We start from the raw sequence: 16,712 nt of genomic DNA on the forward strand, positions 1-16,712 counted from the left end.
CGTAACCCCAATATATTCTTTGAATTACCAGTCAGAAACTGGCACTATATGGCAGTAGCAAGAAATGAGGGTATTTATAACCCCAATATATTCTTTGAATTCCCAGTCAGACAATGGCACTGTATACCAGTAGTAAAAATTGTGGGTGCACGTAACCCCAATATATTCTTTGAATTACCAGTCAGAAACTGGCACTATATGGCAGTAGCAAGAAATGAGGGTATTTGTATTCCCAATATACTCTTTGAATTCCCAGTCAGACAATGGCACTGTATACCAGTAGTAAAAATTGTGGGTGCACGTAACCCCAATATATTCTTTGAATTACCAGTCAGAAACTGGCACTATATGGCAGTAGCAAGAAATGAGGGTATTTATAACCCCAATATATTCTTTGAATTCCCAGTCAGACAATGGCACTGTATACCAGTAGTAAAAATTGTGGGTGCACGTAACCCCAATATATTCTTTGAATTACCAGTCAGAAACTGGCACTATATGGCAGTAGCAAGAAATGAGGGTATTTGTATTCCCAATATACTCTTTGAATTCCCAGTCAGACAATGGCACTGTATACCAGTAGTAAAAATTGTGGGTGCACGTAACCCCAATATATTCTTTGAATTACCAGTCAGAAACTGGCACTATATGGCAGTAGCAAGAAATGAGAGTATTTATAACCCCAATATATTCTTTGAATTCCCAGTCAGACAATGGCACTGTATACCAGTAGTAAAAATTGTGGGTGCACGTAACCCCAATATATTCTTTGAATTCCCAGTCAGAAACTGGCACTATATGGCAGTAGCAAGAAATGAGGGTATTTGTATTCCCAATATACTCTTTGAATTCCCAGTCAAACAATGGCACTGTATACCAGTAGTAAAAATTGTGGGTGCACGTAACCCCAATATATTCTTTGAATTACCAGTCAGAAACTGGCACTATATGGCAGTAGCAAGAAATGAGGGTATTTATAACCCCAATATATTCTTTGAATTCCCAGTCAGACAATGGCACTGTATACCAGTAGTAAAAATTGTGGGTGCACGTAACCCCAATATATTCTTTGAATTACCAGTCAGAAACTGGCACTATATGGCAGTAGCAAGAAATGAGGGTATTTGTATTCCCAATATACTCTTTGAATTCCCAGTCAGACAATGGCACTGTATACCAGTAGTAAAAATTGTGGGTGCACGTAACCCCAATATATTCTTTGAATTACCAGTCAGAAACTGGCACTATATGGCAGTAGCAAGAAATGAGGGTATTTATAACCCCAATATATTCTTTGAATTCCCAGTCAGACAATGGCACTGTATACCAGTAGTAAAAATTGTTGGTGCACGTAACCCCAATATATTCTTTGAATTACCAGTCAGAAACTGGCACTATATGGCAGTAGCAAGAAATGAGGGTATTTGTATTCCCAATATACTCTTTGAATTCCCAGTCAGACAATGGCACTGTATACCAGTAGTAAAAATTGTGGGTGCACGTAACCCCAATATATTCTTTGAATTACCAGTCAGACACTGGCACTATATGGCAGTAGCAAGAAATGAGGGTATTTGTATTCCCAATATATTCTTTGAATTCCCAGTCAGACAATGGCACTGTATACCAGTAGTAAAAATTGTGGGTGCACGTAACCCCAATATATTCTTTGAATTCCCAGTCAGACACTGGCACTATATGGCAGTAGCAAGAAATGAGGGTATTTGTATTCCCAATATATTCTTTGAATTCCCAGTCAGACAATGGCACTGTATACCAGTAGTAAAAATTGTGGGTGCACGTAACCCCAATATATTCTTTGAATTCCCAGTCAGACACTGGCACTATATGGCAGTAGCAAGAAATGAGGGTATTTGTATTCCCAATATATTCTTTGAATTCCCAGTCAGACAATGGCACTGTATACCAGTAGTAAAAATTGTGGGTGCACGTAACCCCAATATATTCTTTGAATTACCAGTCAGAAACTGGCACTATATGGCAGTAGCAAGAAATGAGGGTATTTGTATTCCCAATATATTCTTTGAATTCCCAGTCAGACAATGGCACTGTATACCAGTAGTAAAAATTGTGGGTGTATATAGCCCCAATTCTATTGCTAGGGGACTTGCAGGGTATTTCTGGGGTGAAGGTGGGGGGGCACACCGTTGGAACGGGTATCGGGGTATATATCGGGTATACGGGAATACACTGACAGTGTATTCCATTCAGGATCCTGGGAAAGCTGGGTTGCGGCGATTGAGCCCGTCAGTGCCACGTTACACTGACAAGCTTCTCCCTGGAATTTAGCTCTTACAAGAGCTGTTGGTTGTCTTCTCCTTCCTATCCTAGCCTGTCCCTGCCTACCCAGAATCTAAGCCCTAGCTAGCTGGACGGAAACCTCCGTCCTCGGTGAATTGCAAGCTCAGAATGACGCGAACCTGGGCGGCGCTGTTCTTTTAAATTAGAGGTCACATGTTTTCGGCAGCCAATGGGTTTTGCCTACTTTTTTCAACGTCACCGGTGTCGTAGTTCCTGTCCCACCTACCCTGCGCTGTTATTGGAGCAAAAAAGGCGCCAGGGAAGGTGGGAGGGGAATCGAGTAATGGCGCACTTTACCACGCGGTGTTCGATTCGATTCGAACATGCCGAACAGCCTAATATCCGATTGAACATGAGTTCGATAGAACACTGTTCGCTCATCTCTAGATATGAATGTTAGGAAAAGGGGACAATTACTCTGCATTCACACGACTGAGTTTCATCTGTCTGCTAGCGGCATACTGCCTATATACTATAATCAGTACCGGACAGTATGTCGCTGGGAGGCAGGGACTCCTATCATCACAGATAAATATACTGCTAGGAGTCCCTCTCCCGACATACTGTCCAGGCCGGTAAAGCCAGCAAATACATGGACCAAGTTTCACAAATGAAACTTGGCTGTGTGAATGCGGGGTTAGGATAGAAGACACACATACAGAAAAGGTGTGCAGGAACTTTTGTGGTGCTGAATTTATATAAAGACATATCCCTACAAAGAGAAAAACACTGGAAAGAAATAGAGTATGCTTCTAGCAAAGCACAAATTGGGAAACCAGTAGCAGATCTGAGAGATATTTATTATAATTTGGCCACATTTACCTCATCATCTGAAGACTGATTTACTGTGGCCTCTGCATCTTCATCTTCTTGACTAAGCTCCTCATCTTCCTCCTCCTCTTCATCATCTCCATTACCTATAAACACAAAAATATTTTATTTTAAAACTTACTAAATAATTTCATACTTCAGTGATTTTCAGCGGTTTTATTAGATGATAAAGCTAAAATGATGGATAATATTAATGGAGCAAATTAACCCATAGGAGATGCAGATATTTTTCATTTTTGTGTCTTCGTTTTTTACTCCTTATCTTCCAAAAGCCATAACTTTCAGATTTTTCTGTCTACATAGTCATATGAGGGCTTTATTTTTGCGTGACAAGTTGTACTGTAAAATGGTACCATTTATTATTTTGTACAATGTAATGGGCAGCGGGAAAAAAATCTGAATGAGGTGGAATTGAGAAAAAAATGCAGTGCTGACGTTTTCTTATGGGTTTTGTTTTTACGGCTTCCACTTTGGGGGTAAAAATGCTATGTTAGCTTTATTCTGCAAGTCAGTACGATCACAGGGATACCAAATCTATATCGTTTTTTTCATGTTTTAATAACAAAATTCTAAATTTTGAGGGGAAAAAAAATCACCATATTCTGACACCTGTATCTTTTATATATTTCAGTGTATGAGCTGTTTAAGGTGTCTTTTTTGTGGGACGATATGTAGCTTTTATTGGTACCATGATGGGGAATGTATGTTGTTTTGATCACTTTTTATTCCATTGTTTTAGGGTAGTAATTTGGCGGGAAAAAAATGCCAAATCAGCCATTTTTAGTCTTTTTTTTCCTGCTACGCCGTTTACAGTATGGGACAAATGTTTTTATATTTTAATAATTTGGATGTTTTCAGACTTTTTTTGCCCCCTAGGGGGCTTGAGCATGTGATCTTTAGATCACCTGTGCTGTAGACTGCAATGCTTCTGTATTGCAGCCTATGGCAGATTCACTATGTAACTATTGAAACCTGCTGCGCGCAGGCTTCAGTATTCACAATACTATGGCAGCGCGAAGAGCCTTCAGAGGGCTCCAGGCTTCCATAGTAGTGCGACACCTCCCGTGTTCACGCTATGGAGGGGCCAGCCCGTTAACTACATGAAAGAGAAAGCGAAAGTGACTACTCAGATGCCGTGGTCGCATTTGACCACGGCTTTTGAGTGGTTAAATGCCCATGATCAGAGTCATCTCTGATCACGGACGATGCTGCCGGGTCCCTGTTGTATGAAACCCAGCATCTAGTGCAGTTACTCTGTCATGTTTTTTTCAGCGCACCAGGACGTAACTGTATGTCCTGGTGTGCCTAAGTGTTAAAGTGAACTTGTCAGATGTAAAATGTGGTCTAATCTGCAGGCAGATGTTACAAAACAGAAGAAGGAACATTAGGCTCCTGCTACACTATCAGCCTGTTCATCAGATGCCACAAAAGGAGAGAGGAGAGAAATGAGGGTGTTGCCATTGTTCCAAATAGATCATTTGCATGCTGAAAATATAGCAATATCTCAGAAATAGAAATGCCAACTCACAAGAGGAAAACACTTTTAGATTCAAGTGACTGTAACCTATCTGTGGGGCTAGTTTGATATGCTGGACTCTGGTAACAGATTCCCTTTAAGAGAGAGATTATTGCTATGATCTGTGCTGTGTATGTGATGTGATATATAGCACATGATCCTAACTGTATCGACAGCAGAGAAGACTCTGACATTCATTTACTAGATTGGATCTGAGTTATAAACAGTGCAGTACATCCAGCAGCCAGCAAAAACCAATTGACTAGCCAGGGAATAGTAGCAAAAATGGGGGTAATGACAGCCATCCCATGTCCACAGGCAGGCTAAGGGTTTTTAACTTTATTTGGGTCACAGTGCACCCAAAGCAAATTTATTGTAACTCATGTTAGTTTTCTGTTTGAGCTGCAATGGAAATCTATGCCAGTTCTTAACTGGTGAAGATTTCCATTCTGGTGCAGAGATGGCAGACTGATTTATAAAAAGGTTTCAGCCTCATCATAAAGCTCATTCAGGCAATTTATTAAGATCGGCGTATGATACACCAGTCTTATTAAATTTGCCCAATACTTGTCTCACAACATACGATATGAAAATATTCTGGCTGCTTCTATACACAGTATCTAATAGGATGGTATAACTAAAGCAATGTTTGCACCATGTACAGCTTACAGGCAGTTGCCCCAACAAGACAGCGCAGTGGCTGATATTATAGCCCAGTACTTATATGTGTATAGGTAACACAGGAGATAACAATGTTCACCGTTGTCTAGCGCGGCTTTCTTGTGATCTTCAGTGCCCTCTAAATCCCCCTTCTTCATTTCTTTCTGGAAAGCTATATCACTTTCATCAGGCTCTAAAAAATCACTCATTGAGAAGTCGGCATCATCTTCTTCTTCTTCAATTTTCTAAAAAAGATCAAAGCGCTTAACATTATGTTTTCCAGTACTTTCAACCCTTACACAACAATGGGTTTCTTCCTTTAGCATGCTGCAGAAGATATATAATAGAAATGGTTTTAGTAATGATGAGACCAATAAAGACAAATGGTAAGAACAAGTAATTGTCCTAACCTTTCTAGGCCAGCAGAAGAGGACTAGAAGACCCACGGGGAGTGCAGCTGTCAGGATGTATAGACCCCAGAGCCATGGACGCTCTTCTGCAGCACTCAGGAGTTGATTAATCATGCCTGGCTGAAAGAAAGGTTAGAAAAGAAGAATCTGTAAGCAATGGCAATCCATCAAAACAGCCGGCCCAGTCTGAACCTATTACACCTGATCAAACCAACGAAGCTACTTTCAGCCTTGAGCTTTTAAAATGTCTTCACATGTCAACATATATTTGTATTTCATTGATGCTGAGTATCACTATTCACCAATAAGGCTATTATTTATTGTAAAAAAAATGGTCAATTATAAAGAAGAACATTTTCAGTGATACCTATAGCATATGGATGAGACACAATACAATTCTTGTGATCGCTTTGGTCCTTTGGTGGTGAAAGCTTATTGGTCAAAGCACAGTAGGCGGCCACCTAGGGCATGAATGTGTGTGTGTGGGGGGGGGGGGGGGAGCACAATTTATCGATTTGAAAGTGAACTTTCCTGTTCCAGTAACTTGGCTACGTCAAGCAGGCACAAAAACATGAATTCTGATTTTCATATTATAGACACATCTTGTTAGACTGTTTCCCTAAAAACTATTCACTTTTATGGGCTTTATAGAAATGGTACAAGACAATCGTACTCTAAATCATCTCAAGTAGCCCTAAAGATGGGGACTTGAGCAAAAGACTTCTTTTGCTGTTATAAATACAGAAATTCTGTGTACCTATATTCACCATTGTTATGATGTACCATTAATAATTCATTACTGAAATAGCAAACCTCATTGGCACTAGCCACCAGTTTCTTCAGTCCCCAGCTATCAGAAGCCCAGCGGTCAGCCACTTCCTTCTCTGTACAGATGATAAAGTTGTCAAAATAGATATCAGAAGTCATTGACCACAGCTCCAAACCAACTGCACTGAAAGGTGTCATTCTGAAAGGGTTAAGGTCCTCAAAATAATGTGGGTTTGGGATTTTACGTGGTTTCCAAATTCCCTGCATAAAAAGTAAACAATAAGATCTGTTATAAAATGTCACACATAGCATAAGATAGTATAGTATAGTATAATATAATATAGTAGTATAGCACAGAATACTCGCCTGGTAATTTGGGTTCTCAATCATAGGAGGCTTCCATGGTCCTTTGTAACCAGGATTGTCTATAAGCGGAGGTTCCCACTCTCCACATCCAGGTGCAGTTTTACACTTCGGGTTGGAAACCAGAGGAGCTTCCCATTCACCATCCATGTCATCATTCCTACCAATGCCAAAGGGTTTCTTCATAAAAACCATGGACATAATATATGCATATGGAATACACTTCGTTATATATCGCCTTGCTAGTTAAACATATGCTATTATCCATACACTACAATACAGTCTTTTATGTGTTGTTCAGCTATGCCTGTTTTCCAATAGTTCAGCAGGTAGCTGTTAAAACCCACATCCCATAGGTCCTATGGCAAGGTGTTTTAGGACTACAGGGCAGGAAAATTTTCTTCAACTGGCATAAAACCACTGACAGGTTTCTCCAAACATATTTACATAATTAACAAACTACATACTGTATCTTTAAGATCTTATATCTTTATAAATTGAAGTTATATAAAAATGTAGACATATGCTTTAGACCTGTCCATACCAATATCAACAACTGAGACGCCATGTTGCAGAAACACAGTGTTAGGGTCCATTCACACGGAGGATAATGGCGCTTTATTTGGCGCTGAATTTTCAGTGCTGAAAAAAAAGCCACCCATTGATTTCTATGGGTTCTGCGAGCTTTTTTCCACTAGCAGAATTTTCCACTTGAAATTAGTTAAGCGCCCCAAGGATACACACCATGGAACATTACACAAGTTAGCAGTCTCTTACCAGTCATTTGGCTTCTGGGCCTCTGGATCGGGTATGAGATGAGGCTCATCATCCAGCCAGCCTTCTGGTTTCTCTGACTTCTCATCCACTATTTTAGCAGGCCCTCCTTCATCCCTAAAATACATTTAATACACATTTCATTTCAGACACAGTACAACTAAAAACACATATTATTATTTATTTATATAGCACCATTAATTCCATGGTGCTTTACATTTGAGGGTCACATACAGTACACAAAATATACAAGCAGATATAATACTAACAGGGACCGACTGGCACAGTGGGGTAGAGGGTCCTGCCGGCGAGGACTTACAATCTGTGGGGGAAGGGGGGTAGAGACAGAAGGAGAGGGGGAGACATAATAAATGCAATACAATGTTTCCACTAAGAAGGTCAATTTAAGATAAAATTGCCACCAATGAGATGAGTGTCAGGCAGAGGGATAATACAGGAACAATGTAAAATTCACAAGACTGTAATGAGTCGGGGAAATAGTCCCCAAATGAAATCAATAGAAAATGGTCTGAAGCCCTAGACAGCAGCAGTAATATTGTAAGTGCATTTTCTACTTGGCTCTAGGTTTTCTACGGTCCTGCTATGTGCATTGACTATTTATCTCAGTAAATTATTAATTCCCTCTCACTACACTCTGTAAATAACACTCCGCTAAAAGCAATATCAGAGACAGACTGCATATGGTTACAGGAGCTTCTCAGACTCAATGAAGACTGAAATGATATTTTATATTCAATATGAAGGTCCCAGATCTCTCCTGCAAAGCCAAATTCCTCTAAAGCCGACCATAGACATAAGGTCATTGCATTAATAAGATCCCTACATTAATATGCAAACTGGTTTAACCAAGGTTTGTACCATAGGTTTGTTCCCTAATTAAATGTAAAGAAAGTTTCAGATTTTTGAAGACTGGTGTAACGGCAGTCTTTATAGCTCCAGAGTGAAGTTCATCCTCTACCGGGTTATGCACATCAGGGAATATTCTATGAGCTGGCATACATTCTCATGTACCCAAGGTAACAGGCTTAAATGATGATAAATTTGGCAGGGCCAATGGCCACATTGTCTTTTTGGGAACATTTTTAAAAGTCATAATTTTTGCAAGCAAAACTTTGAATTGGAGTACAAGGCATAATAAATCTGCTCCACTGTGCTTTCAGTTTTTCAGGTGCAACATGGATGGCGATATGCATGAGATGTCAGACTACAGTTAACCCTCACAATTCCTCTACAATCAAGATCTCTTCTGTATTTCAATGGGGAGAGGAATAAATTGCTGCATGAAAAACTCACAGCTGCATATCTCCTGTAGAAATAAAGGAATGGGCATGTTGAAATCCATCATACTCAATCCTCTTTATCCTAAGGCTGGTCTTACACGACCGTATTGAATGTACGGTCCGCAAGTTGCTGATCAGTAACACTAGTTGCTGATCAGCAACATAGACTCCGCAGACGTCCGTGTCCTGCCGCACTCGCCCATAGAGTTCTATGGGCGAGTCCGTGCAGTGCCGCAATTCACGGCCATTACGGACATGTTCCATAAATTGCGGCCCAGCCACACCACGGATAAAATATCCGGTGGTGTAAGAGACCGCATTGAATATAATGTGTCCACAAATGGTCCTCAATTGAAAACCCTCAATTGCGGACCATTTGCAGACTTACATTACGGCCATGTAAGACCAGCCTAATACTTCCTGTCAATAGCTGTTGAAATACAGATAAGATTGTCAGCCACCCAGCTAGCGTCCATTATTATGTTTTTTTTTATTATGCAAAAACTTAAAATTATTTGTGCAAATTGGAATTTTGTCCCAAAAAATTGTGACTTTTTTTTAATTTGTGTGCCGCCCTTGTCACTTTCCTGAAAGGGGGAGTGAAAAAGACGTGCAGGGGTCAGGGGCCATTGGCCCCATCAGATTTATAATCAATTATGCCTAAAATCTTGCGTAAACAATACAGGAAATCTATACCAGCTATGATGTGGCATATATTTCCCTGCAGGTGCCTTGCCTGGAGACAGATGCGCACCCTTTGCCGGCGATGTGGCTATGAGGACTGGCGTTGAGAACACCAGTCTTCATAAATCTCCCCCAGTATTCTTCTTGGTTGATTAAAAGATTGTGAGCAACGCTGCCAAAATCAATGGACTCGCTCATCTATTGTGCTTTGAGTATTGCCTATGATCAATTGTTGTCTGCTGTATGGAATATCATTCTCATAAATACAGAAATGTGTACGCCCCCAAATCCGTGGCAAATCACTCCGTGTGAACTGACTCTAACTTTGCTAGAATTTAGTTAAAGGGCCCCAAATTGTTTTTTCATACTGATAAGTTATGCTCAGGATAAATACAAATAATAGGAGACATACAGCAGTTCCGTCCACTGCATAGCGGTGCTTCCGGTGAATTGTAGTGCTGTTCCTATTACTTGCATAGGTACAATGTAGCATGCACTCCTTGTCCACTAGCAACATCTAGCAGCGGGTGGTTATTAGCACAGATGATCTGTGCAGGGTCTTGGTGTTAGACGCAGGCAGATCACATACTGATGGACCTATCCTGTCAATAAGTAATTAGTATGTAAAAAACAATTTGAGGCTAGAAAAAACCTTTAAGGCAGGGGTCTCAAACTCGTGGCCCACGGGCCAACTGCTGCCCTCGGGACAATAGTTTGCGGCCCCTGACCCCTTCCCGACATCCGCCGTAATAGTACGGTGAATGCTGGGTGTGTAACTATGGCGTCCGCCCGGGAGCCGCCATAGCCGCCAAAGCCGCCGGGTGTCTACTGCTTTAAGCCCTCCGGCGCCACGGTCAAAGGCGCCAGAGGCACCATTTTGCTGGTGATCGCAGGCACCTGGAGCAAGCTCCAGGGCCGACGTCACGTTTCCATGATAGCCGGGAGCCTTGTAAAGGCTCCCGGCCGGTCTGAAGTCTCTTTCTTTTGCAGGCTGGTCTATGCAGCCTACAAAAGAAATGATGATTTTTTGCAATACATTAGCATTGTAATGCATTGCATTAGTCATCACACCCCCTAGAGGGTCTAATAAATGCAAAAAAAAGTAAAAAAAAAATATAAAATGTTTTAAAAAGTATTAAAAATTCAAATCACCCCCCTTTCCCTAGAACACCATATAAAAGTAGTTAAATACTGTGAAACACATACATGTTAGGTATCGCTGTGTCCGAAATCGCCCGCTCTACAAAGCTATAAAAATATTTTTCCTGTACAGTAAACGCTGTGGTGGGAAAAAAAGTCAAAAGAGCCAAGCTGCCGTTTTTTCACTCTTTTGCCTCTGATACAAATTTGAATAAAAAATGATCAAAGCAAAAGCAATTTCCCAAACTGGTAGAATTAAAATGTACACCCGGCCCCGCAAAAAGAGACACCCTATACATTCCCGTATATGGAAGTATAAAAAAGTTACGGGTGTCATATTTTTAGAAAAAAAAAAATTGGGAAAAACCTGATGCGGCCCAGCCTCACCCAGACTCTACCTCCAGCGGCCCCCGGGGTAAATTGAGTTTGAGACCCCTGCTTTAAGGATTCCAATCTCTTAGGATACAAAATTGATACATATTTACACCATCCAGTAAAAAACATATACATTCACCATAATCAATTTTTAAACATGGAAGCCTATGGATGACCGATGTCTTATAGATAACATATTATTATCAGAGACATCTTTCACAGATATCAGATGTTGTTTTTTTTACTTGGGGGAATGTTATCTGGTGCCACTCGGGAGAAAAGTTAATGGAAGACACCTCTCTAGTGATGTGTGCCCAGCTATGCAAGGGCCCCGGGGAGGGCGGCATTTTTGCTGACCCAAGCCAGTCTAGGACAAGGCTTAGCGTCACCGTCTTGGCAGCCCGGCACGGGAAGCGAACGGTGGATTGGGGAGGCCCTGTGGACGTAGCGCTGCTCCAGCGGTCTCCCCTCACGCTCAGGCAGAGAGCAGGTCCTCTCCCTGCCTGCTTTCTGCCTGCTAACGCCGCTCCGCCATGCCCCCTTTGCTCCACCCCTTCACCCCGCCCCCTCCACTCCCTCCTCCGGGGGGGGGGGGGGGGCGGCTTTCTGTCGTCCGCCTCGGGTGGCAAAAAGGTAGGTTCACCCCTGTGTGTGCCTATAATAATCACTGCCAAATACTGTAAAGCTTCCCTATTACAGAAGAAAGAGGTTGGGCCAAAATAACCCACAAGACCTTATGCTATCAATGTATTGTCTATGGCAGTCTTTAATCATATGAAAATAGCAACTAATACAGCAATCTCTATTATAACAATTGGTTTGTCCATATTGTTCAGATAGCACAGTTAGTCCCTGCTATATAATACTTTTCTTACCAGTCTTCTGGCTGGACAGCATCAGGATCTGGAATTTTGGGTCGTTCATCCCACTCTTTAGGCTTCTTGTCTTTTGGATCATCTATTTCTTTAGGTGGATTCAGGGGTGGTATGACATCTTCCAGAAGACTTCCCTGGCTAACAGCATTTTGATCTATCAGGATTTCATACGTGTTGTCCGGTTTTAGAACTGGTATTCAACAAAAAGTAATACATTTTTAGAAGTTTTATCCCAGACCGTTATTTAACATTTATGTCTTACAAAGTAACCCTTTTCTTAACTTATTGACAACTTATAATGATTGCCACTAGTAAATAGTGCTGAAGACTTTCTAATGCTGTCTCATACACCAAATTTATCAAAGTAGCTCATGCAGGATAACAATCTGATGCATCTTTAAGCACTTTGGTCTGACTTTACACCACCTATTGGTTGTCTTACTTTATGCTACATTATACACCACATTTTGGTGCATCTGAAGCCATTCCAATTTCTTGGAAATTCATGCCCCTTTCCCAGTAAGCCCAGCCTTCTTATCTAGTGAGGAATAAAAGTGTCTAAAATACATAATAAATGTCATACACCGCCTATAGTTCAGTTTTACGTCAGAAGTTAAGGCAGCATTCTCCTGCATTTAGCTTAGTAAATCCACCCAGCCAGCTATAATCCAGACTTTGGCTGAATATGACAACATACTCAGAGTATAAAGATGTGTCTTCTTATCTGTAAAAAATTTCTTCAGGTCCACTTCAGGCCGTTTTGCATGTTTCTCATCATAATCTCCAATTATAGGATTTTTATGTCTGAAGATGAAATGCAGTTTATAATCTTCTCCGCACTTGTCTGGACCAAACATAATTGTATATGCGGTTCTGTCATGGAACTCTTCCTATGAAATGGGAACGAGAAATCATTTTATACAAAAAGTCATTTATTATTATTGTAAAATTCCATAAATCCAGTAGTCATTTTCTTATAATCCCATCAACATTTTCCACTTTGTTTAATACTATAAGCTTCATTGGTCTGAACAGACCAGCCATCATGGCCCCCATATACTGTATATGTATGCTTGCATTGACTAGGTGAGGGGGTAGGAGTATAAGCGCCTGACAGTCATATCCAGCAGCAGATTTATGCTGGGGAAACAAAGATAGGAGATGTTAAAAATTTCTCTCCCCACTTTGCTGTTGGTACTCTGTCCGGCTATCCTCATATAGTCAACCAATTGGCTAAATGGGGAGGGGTTGTTCAGTGTTGTTCCTAACCTTGCATAATTCAACTATAATCCTTCAAGTGACCCTGGAAATATATACTAGTAGTGTTGAAAAATATAAGATATTGATATCAATCTGAATGTCCCTGTTTGTAAATTTCTCCTAGAAATATGGGATAAAAATGGATTTAACAAATATAACTCACATACCAGATTCAGATCGCTGGAATGAGAAAGAAGTTTGATATATGCGCCACCACAATCTATGCCATCCTGAAAATTCACCTCATACCTGAATGAAAATATAAAAAAACATTTGCAGATGAAAGGCAGGAGAAAATAATATGATAAAGCAATATTCCCTAACCATTGTCTCAGAAGACCTGCAGCTTTCTCATGACTCCAGCAGCTGCATGTACCTTGCGTCTCCAGTGATATCATAGAATTATATGTATATTGGGTCAGTATCATAGTCAGGACTATCAGTCATGGGCATAGTCTGGGCATCGAATTCAATATTGTGGCTTTTGAATTAAAATCGATGGAGATGCCAACTGGAAAGTCTCAGTTTTACCTGGTGCTGGAAGACATTATGCAAGGGGGTTTCCTAGTACTAAATAAACTTAGGGGCACAGAGGGGGCGGATTATGGTGCGTAATCCATGTCATAATCCGCCCCCTCACAATGGTGGTCTATGGAGACCAGTAGCGTTCTTTTTTCCACTAGCGGCATGTTGCCGCTAGCGGAAAAAAGAAGCAAGCTGCCCTTTCTTCAGGTGGATTCCGCAGCCCCCCATGTGAAGTAGCCCTTAAAAGTGTTTAATGTAGGCAGAGTACATAACAAAAGTTTTCTCAGCCCTCCATGATGCCTTACTACTGGTTAAGTCCAAGATCCCCATCCAGTCACCGCTTTGGCCAGTACCTGACTAAATGGGCATCTCAGAGCATTTCTTGTTTGTGTCGGGGGACGCCAGGAAGTGGTACACAGCGAGATCTTGGGCAGTGTGGACAGAAACTATTAAGCACTTATAACTTATTTTTAACTTTATTTTTTTGGGGGAAGGGGTGGAAATCCCCTTTAATCCAGAGCAACCTCTTTAATGTATTGTTGTACATTATTGTTTCCCAACTTGTGACTCTCCAGCTGTAGTTGTCAGTAGTTTTTGTTCAGCATTAACCCTTTATGTATCTGTTTCCTCTTCAGGCACCAATCTCACAATCTTTAAATGGATTCTATCATTAGAATCCCATTTTTTAAGACTAACAGGTAGAAATACCCTTAAGAAAGGCGATTCTTCTCCTACCTTTAGAAGTGTTCTCAATCCCAGTTTTCTTCGGTATGCAAATGAGTTTTCTCACTGCACTGGGGGTGGTCCCCAGCGCTCTAACAGCACTTGAGGCGTCCCCAGTGCTATAAGAAAACTCTCCAGCCATGGGCTCTGTCTTCTTCTGACACGCCTCTCAGTGATGTCTTCTTCCGATGGCTTCTTCTGGATTTAAATGTCACGCATGCGCAGTCGGCTTTGCCATCAGGCAGAGCCAACTGCACGTCTGCGGCCATTTTCTTGTGGCCACTTACACAAGTGTACTGCATGCACAGTGCTGTTTGAGTGCAGGGGACTGCCCCCAGTGCTGCGATAATACTCATTTGCATACTGAAGAAAACCGGGCTATCTACTGAACGGCGGCGTGGAGATGACTTCTAAAGGTAGGAGAACAATAGCCTTTCTTAAGGCTATTCCTACCTGTTAGTCTTTTTTAAAAAAATGGGATTCTAATGACAGAATCCCTTTAATGTAAAGAATTATCCATTTTATTGCAATGGCAAGATATCACTAGCCATATGTCTTATTTCTATCTGTAGGATTAAAAATGGCGCACTTACTGTACAATTAGAGGTTTACTATCAAAGACAAAAGGCTTCTTGAGTTTTGCTGAAATGGCATGGTGCCTTGCTGTGGATTTCAGGACAAGCCCCAAGTCTCCTGATAATTTGTTTTCCTTCAGTTCTTCTACTGCCCATTGACCTGAAATATAAACATACAGGGACAGATTTACTAATAGTGTCTAAATTTTGGACAGTGCAAATTTAGACTAGACAGTCGTAAACAGCACCAGATTTATCAAAGTGCTTGTTGCTGTATGATAAATCTGGCATATTGGTAGACTGTCTAGTCTAGCTTTACATCACTTATCAAATGTTGACATATGATATTTGCAACTTAGACCACGTCCCTTTCTCAATAGGTCACAACCCTTTTTGTACAAGCTGTAATAGTGTCTTAAAAGTGTCAAAAACACTTGATAAATGTGGCTCAGAGCATGTTTGCCATTTTTTTGTTGCACATTATATCTGAATTCTGGCACATTTTTTTCCAGAATATAATCATATATATTATACTTATATATGTATATAACTGATGGAGTTTTCTCATCGAGACCAGTGGTTCTCAACCTGCGGCATGTGTACCCCAAGAGTATTGCACCACAACTGAGAAGTACTGAGAGAACCAATATACTGTTTGTTGGGTACTCTGCTGGAAATTCTACTAGGTGAGAGAACTAAGGGGGCCATTAAACTGTGTGTGGGCACTTTGAGGGGACAGTTATTCTGTGCGCCCCTTTAATGAGAAGAATAGTGATGCATGCTTTGCTATACTTTCCATCAAATCTGATAAAACTGCTCATGGCTGCTCCGAACTACTCAATTTTCCCGGGGGCTGTTGGAGGTAGAGTCTGGGTGAGGCTGGGGCCGCACCAGGTTTTCCACAAGAAAAGCTCTTACAAAAATATTCCAATGTTATCAATATCAGTAGATATGTTTTAAGATTAGCAACCCGGAGATGCTAAATTTATATGGTTTTATTTACATTTTAACCCCGTAACAAAAATCAAAAACTGTGCCAATTTTTTTTTTTTCTAAAAGTCGCCATATTCAGACACCCATATTTTTTTTTTTTTTTTTTTATATATTTCCATGTACAGGGATGCATAAGGCATCTTTTTATTATATCACTTTGGGGACTGTCTATTGCTTTGATCACCTTTTATTGAAATTTTTAGTAGAAGCGAAACAGTGGAAAAATGGCGGTTCAGCACTTTTGAGTTTTCTTTTCCCGCTATGGTGACACCAGCCTCAATAGCTATAATGCAATGACAAGCCTGGGAGTCTTTATAATGCTCCCAGCTGTCAGAGGTACAAGTTCTAATTAAATGATGTCTTGAGTCCATAGGCCTGGCAGTTACTGGGCTTGGGTATGGTTAGTGCAATGGAACTCCACTTTCCAAAAATTTGGTTAATTCAACTTAATTCATGGTGGGGGCATTTTTTTTTTCACATATGGCCAGGTTGGCAGGTTTTTTACCCTTTAATAAATAAAATCACCATTTAACAACTATTTTTTGTATTTGCTCAGGTTATCTGTGTCTGTTATTCAAATGAGTCTGTTAGTCTGAAACATTTAAGTGTGACAAATG

At 40.7% G+C, this 16,712-nt stretch overlaps 1 protein-coding gene across 1 annotated transcript in view; it reads right to left on the reverse strand.

Annotated features, from left to right (window-relative positions):
* The window catches only part of CLGN (calmegin), a 43,890-nt gene that overhangs the window by 11,939 nt on the left and 15,239 nt on the right, over positions 1-16,712 (reverse strand). The window contains exons 5-14 of the mRNA XM_075257948.1: positions 15,121-15,262; positions 13,447-13,528; positions 12,717-12,909; positions 12,020-12,209; positions 7,648-7,761; positions 6,874-7,030; positions 6,553-6,768; positions 5,740-5,859; positions 5,430-5,574; positions 3,145-3,239 (exon numbers count right to left, since the gene is read on the reverse strand). Coding sequence (XP_075114049.1) covers positions 3,145-3,239; positions 5,430-5,574; positions 5,740-5,859; positions 6,553-6,768; positions 6,874-7,030; positions 7,648-7,761; positions 12,020-12,209; positions 12,717-12,909; positions 13,447-13,528; positions 15,121-15,262 — 1,454 coding nt within the window. The remainder of the gene's footprint in view (positions 1-3,144; positions 3,240-5,429; positions 5,575-5,739; positions 5,860-6,552; positions 6,769-6,873; positions 7,031-7,647; positions 7,762-12,019; positions 12,210-12,716; positions 12,910-13,446; positions 13,529-15,120; positions 15,263-16,712) is intronic.

The sequence above is a fragment of the Leptodactylus fuscus genome, chromosome 1 (genome assembly GCF_031893055.1).
Source record: "Leptodactylus fuscus isolate aLepFus1 chromosome 1, aLepFus1.hap2, whole genome shotgun sequence".
Taxonomy (NCBI): domain Eukaryota; kingdom Metazoa; phylum Chordata; class Amphibia; order Anura; family Leptodactylidae; genus Leptodactylus; species Leptodactylus fuscus.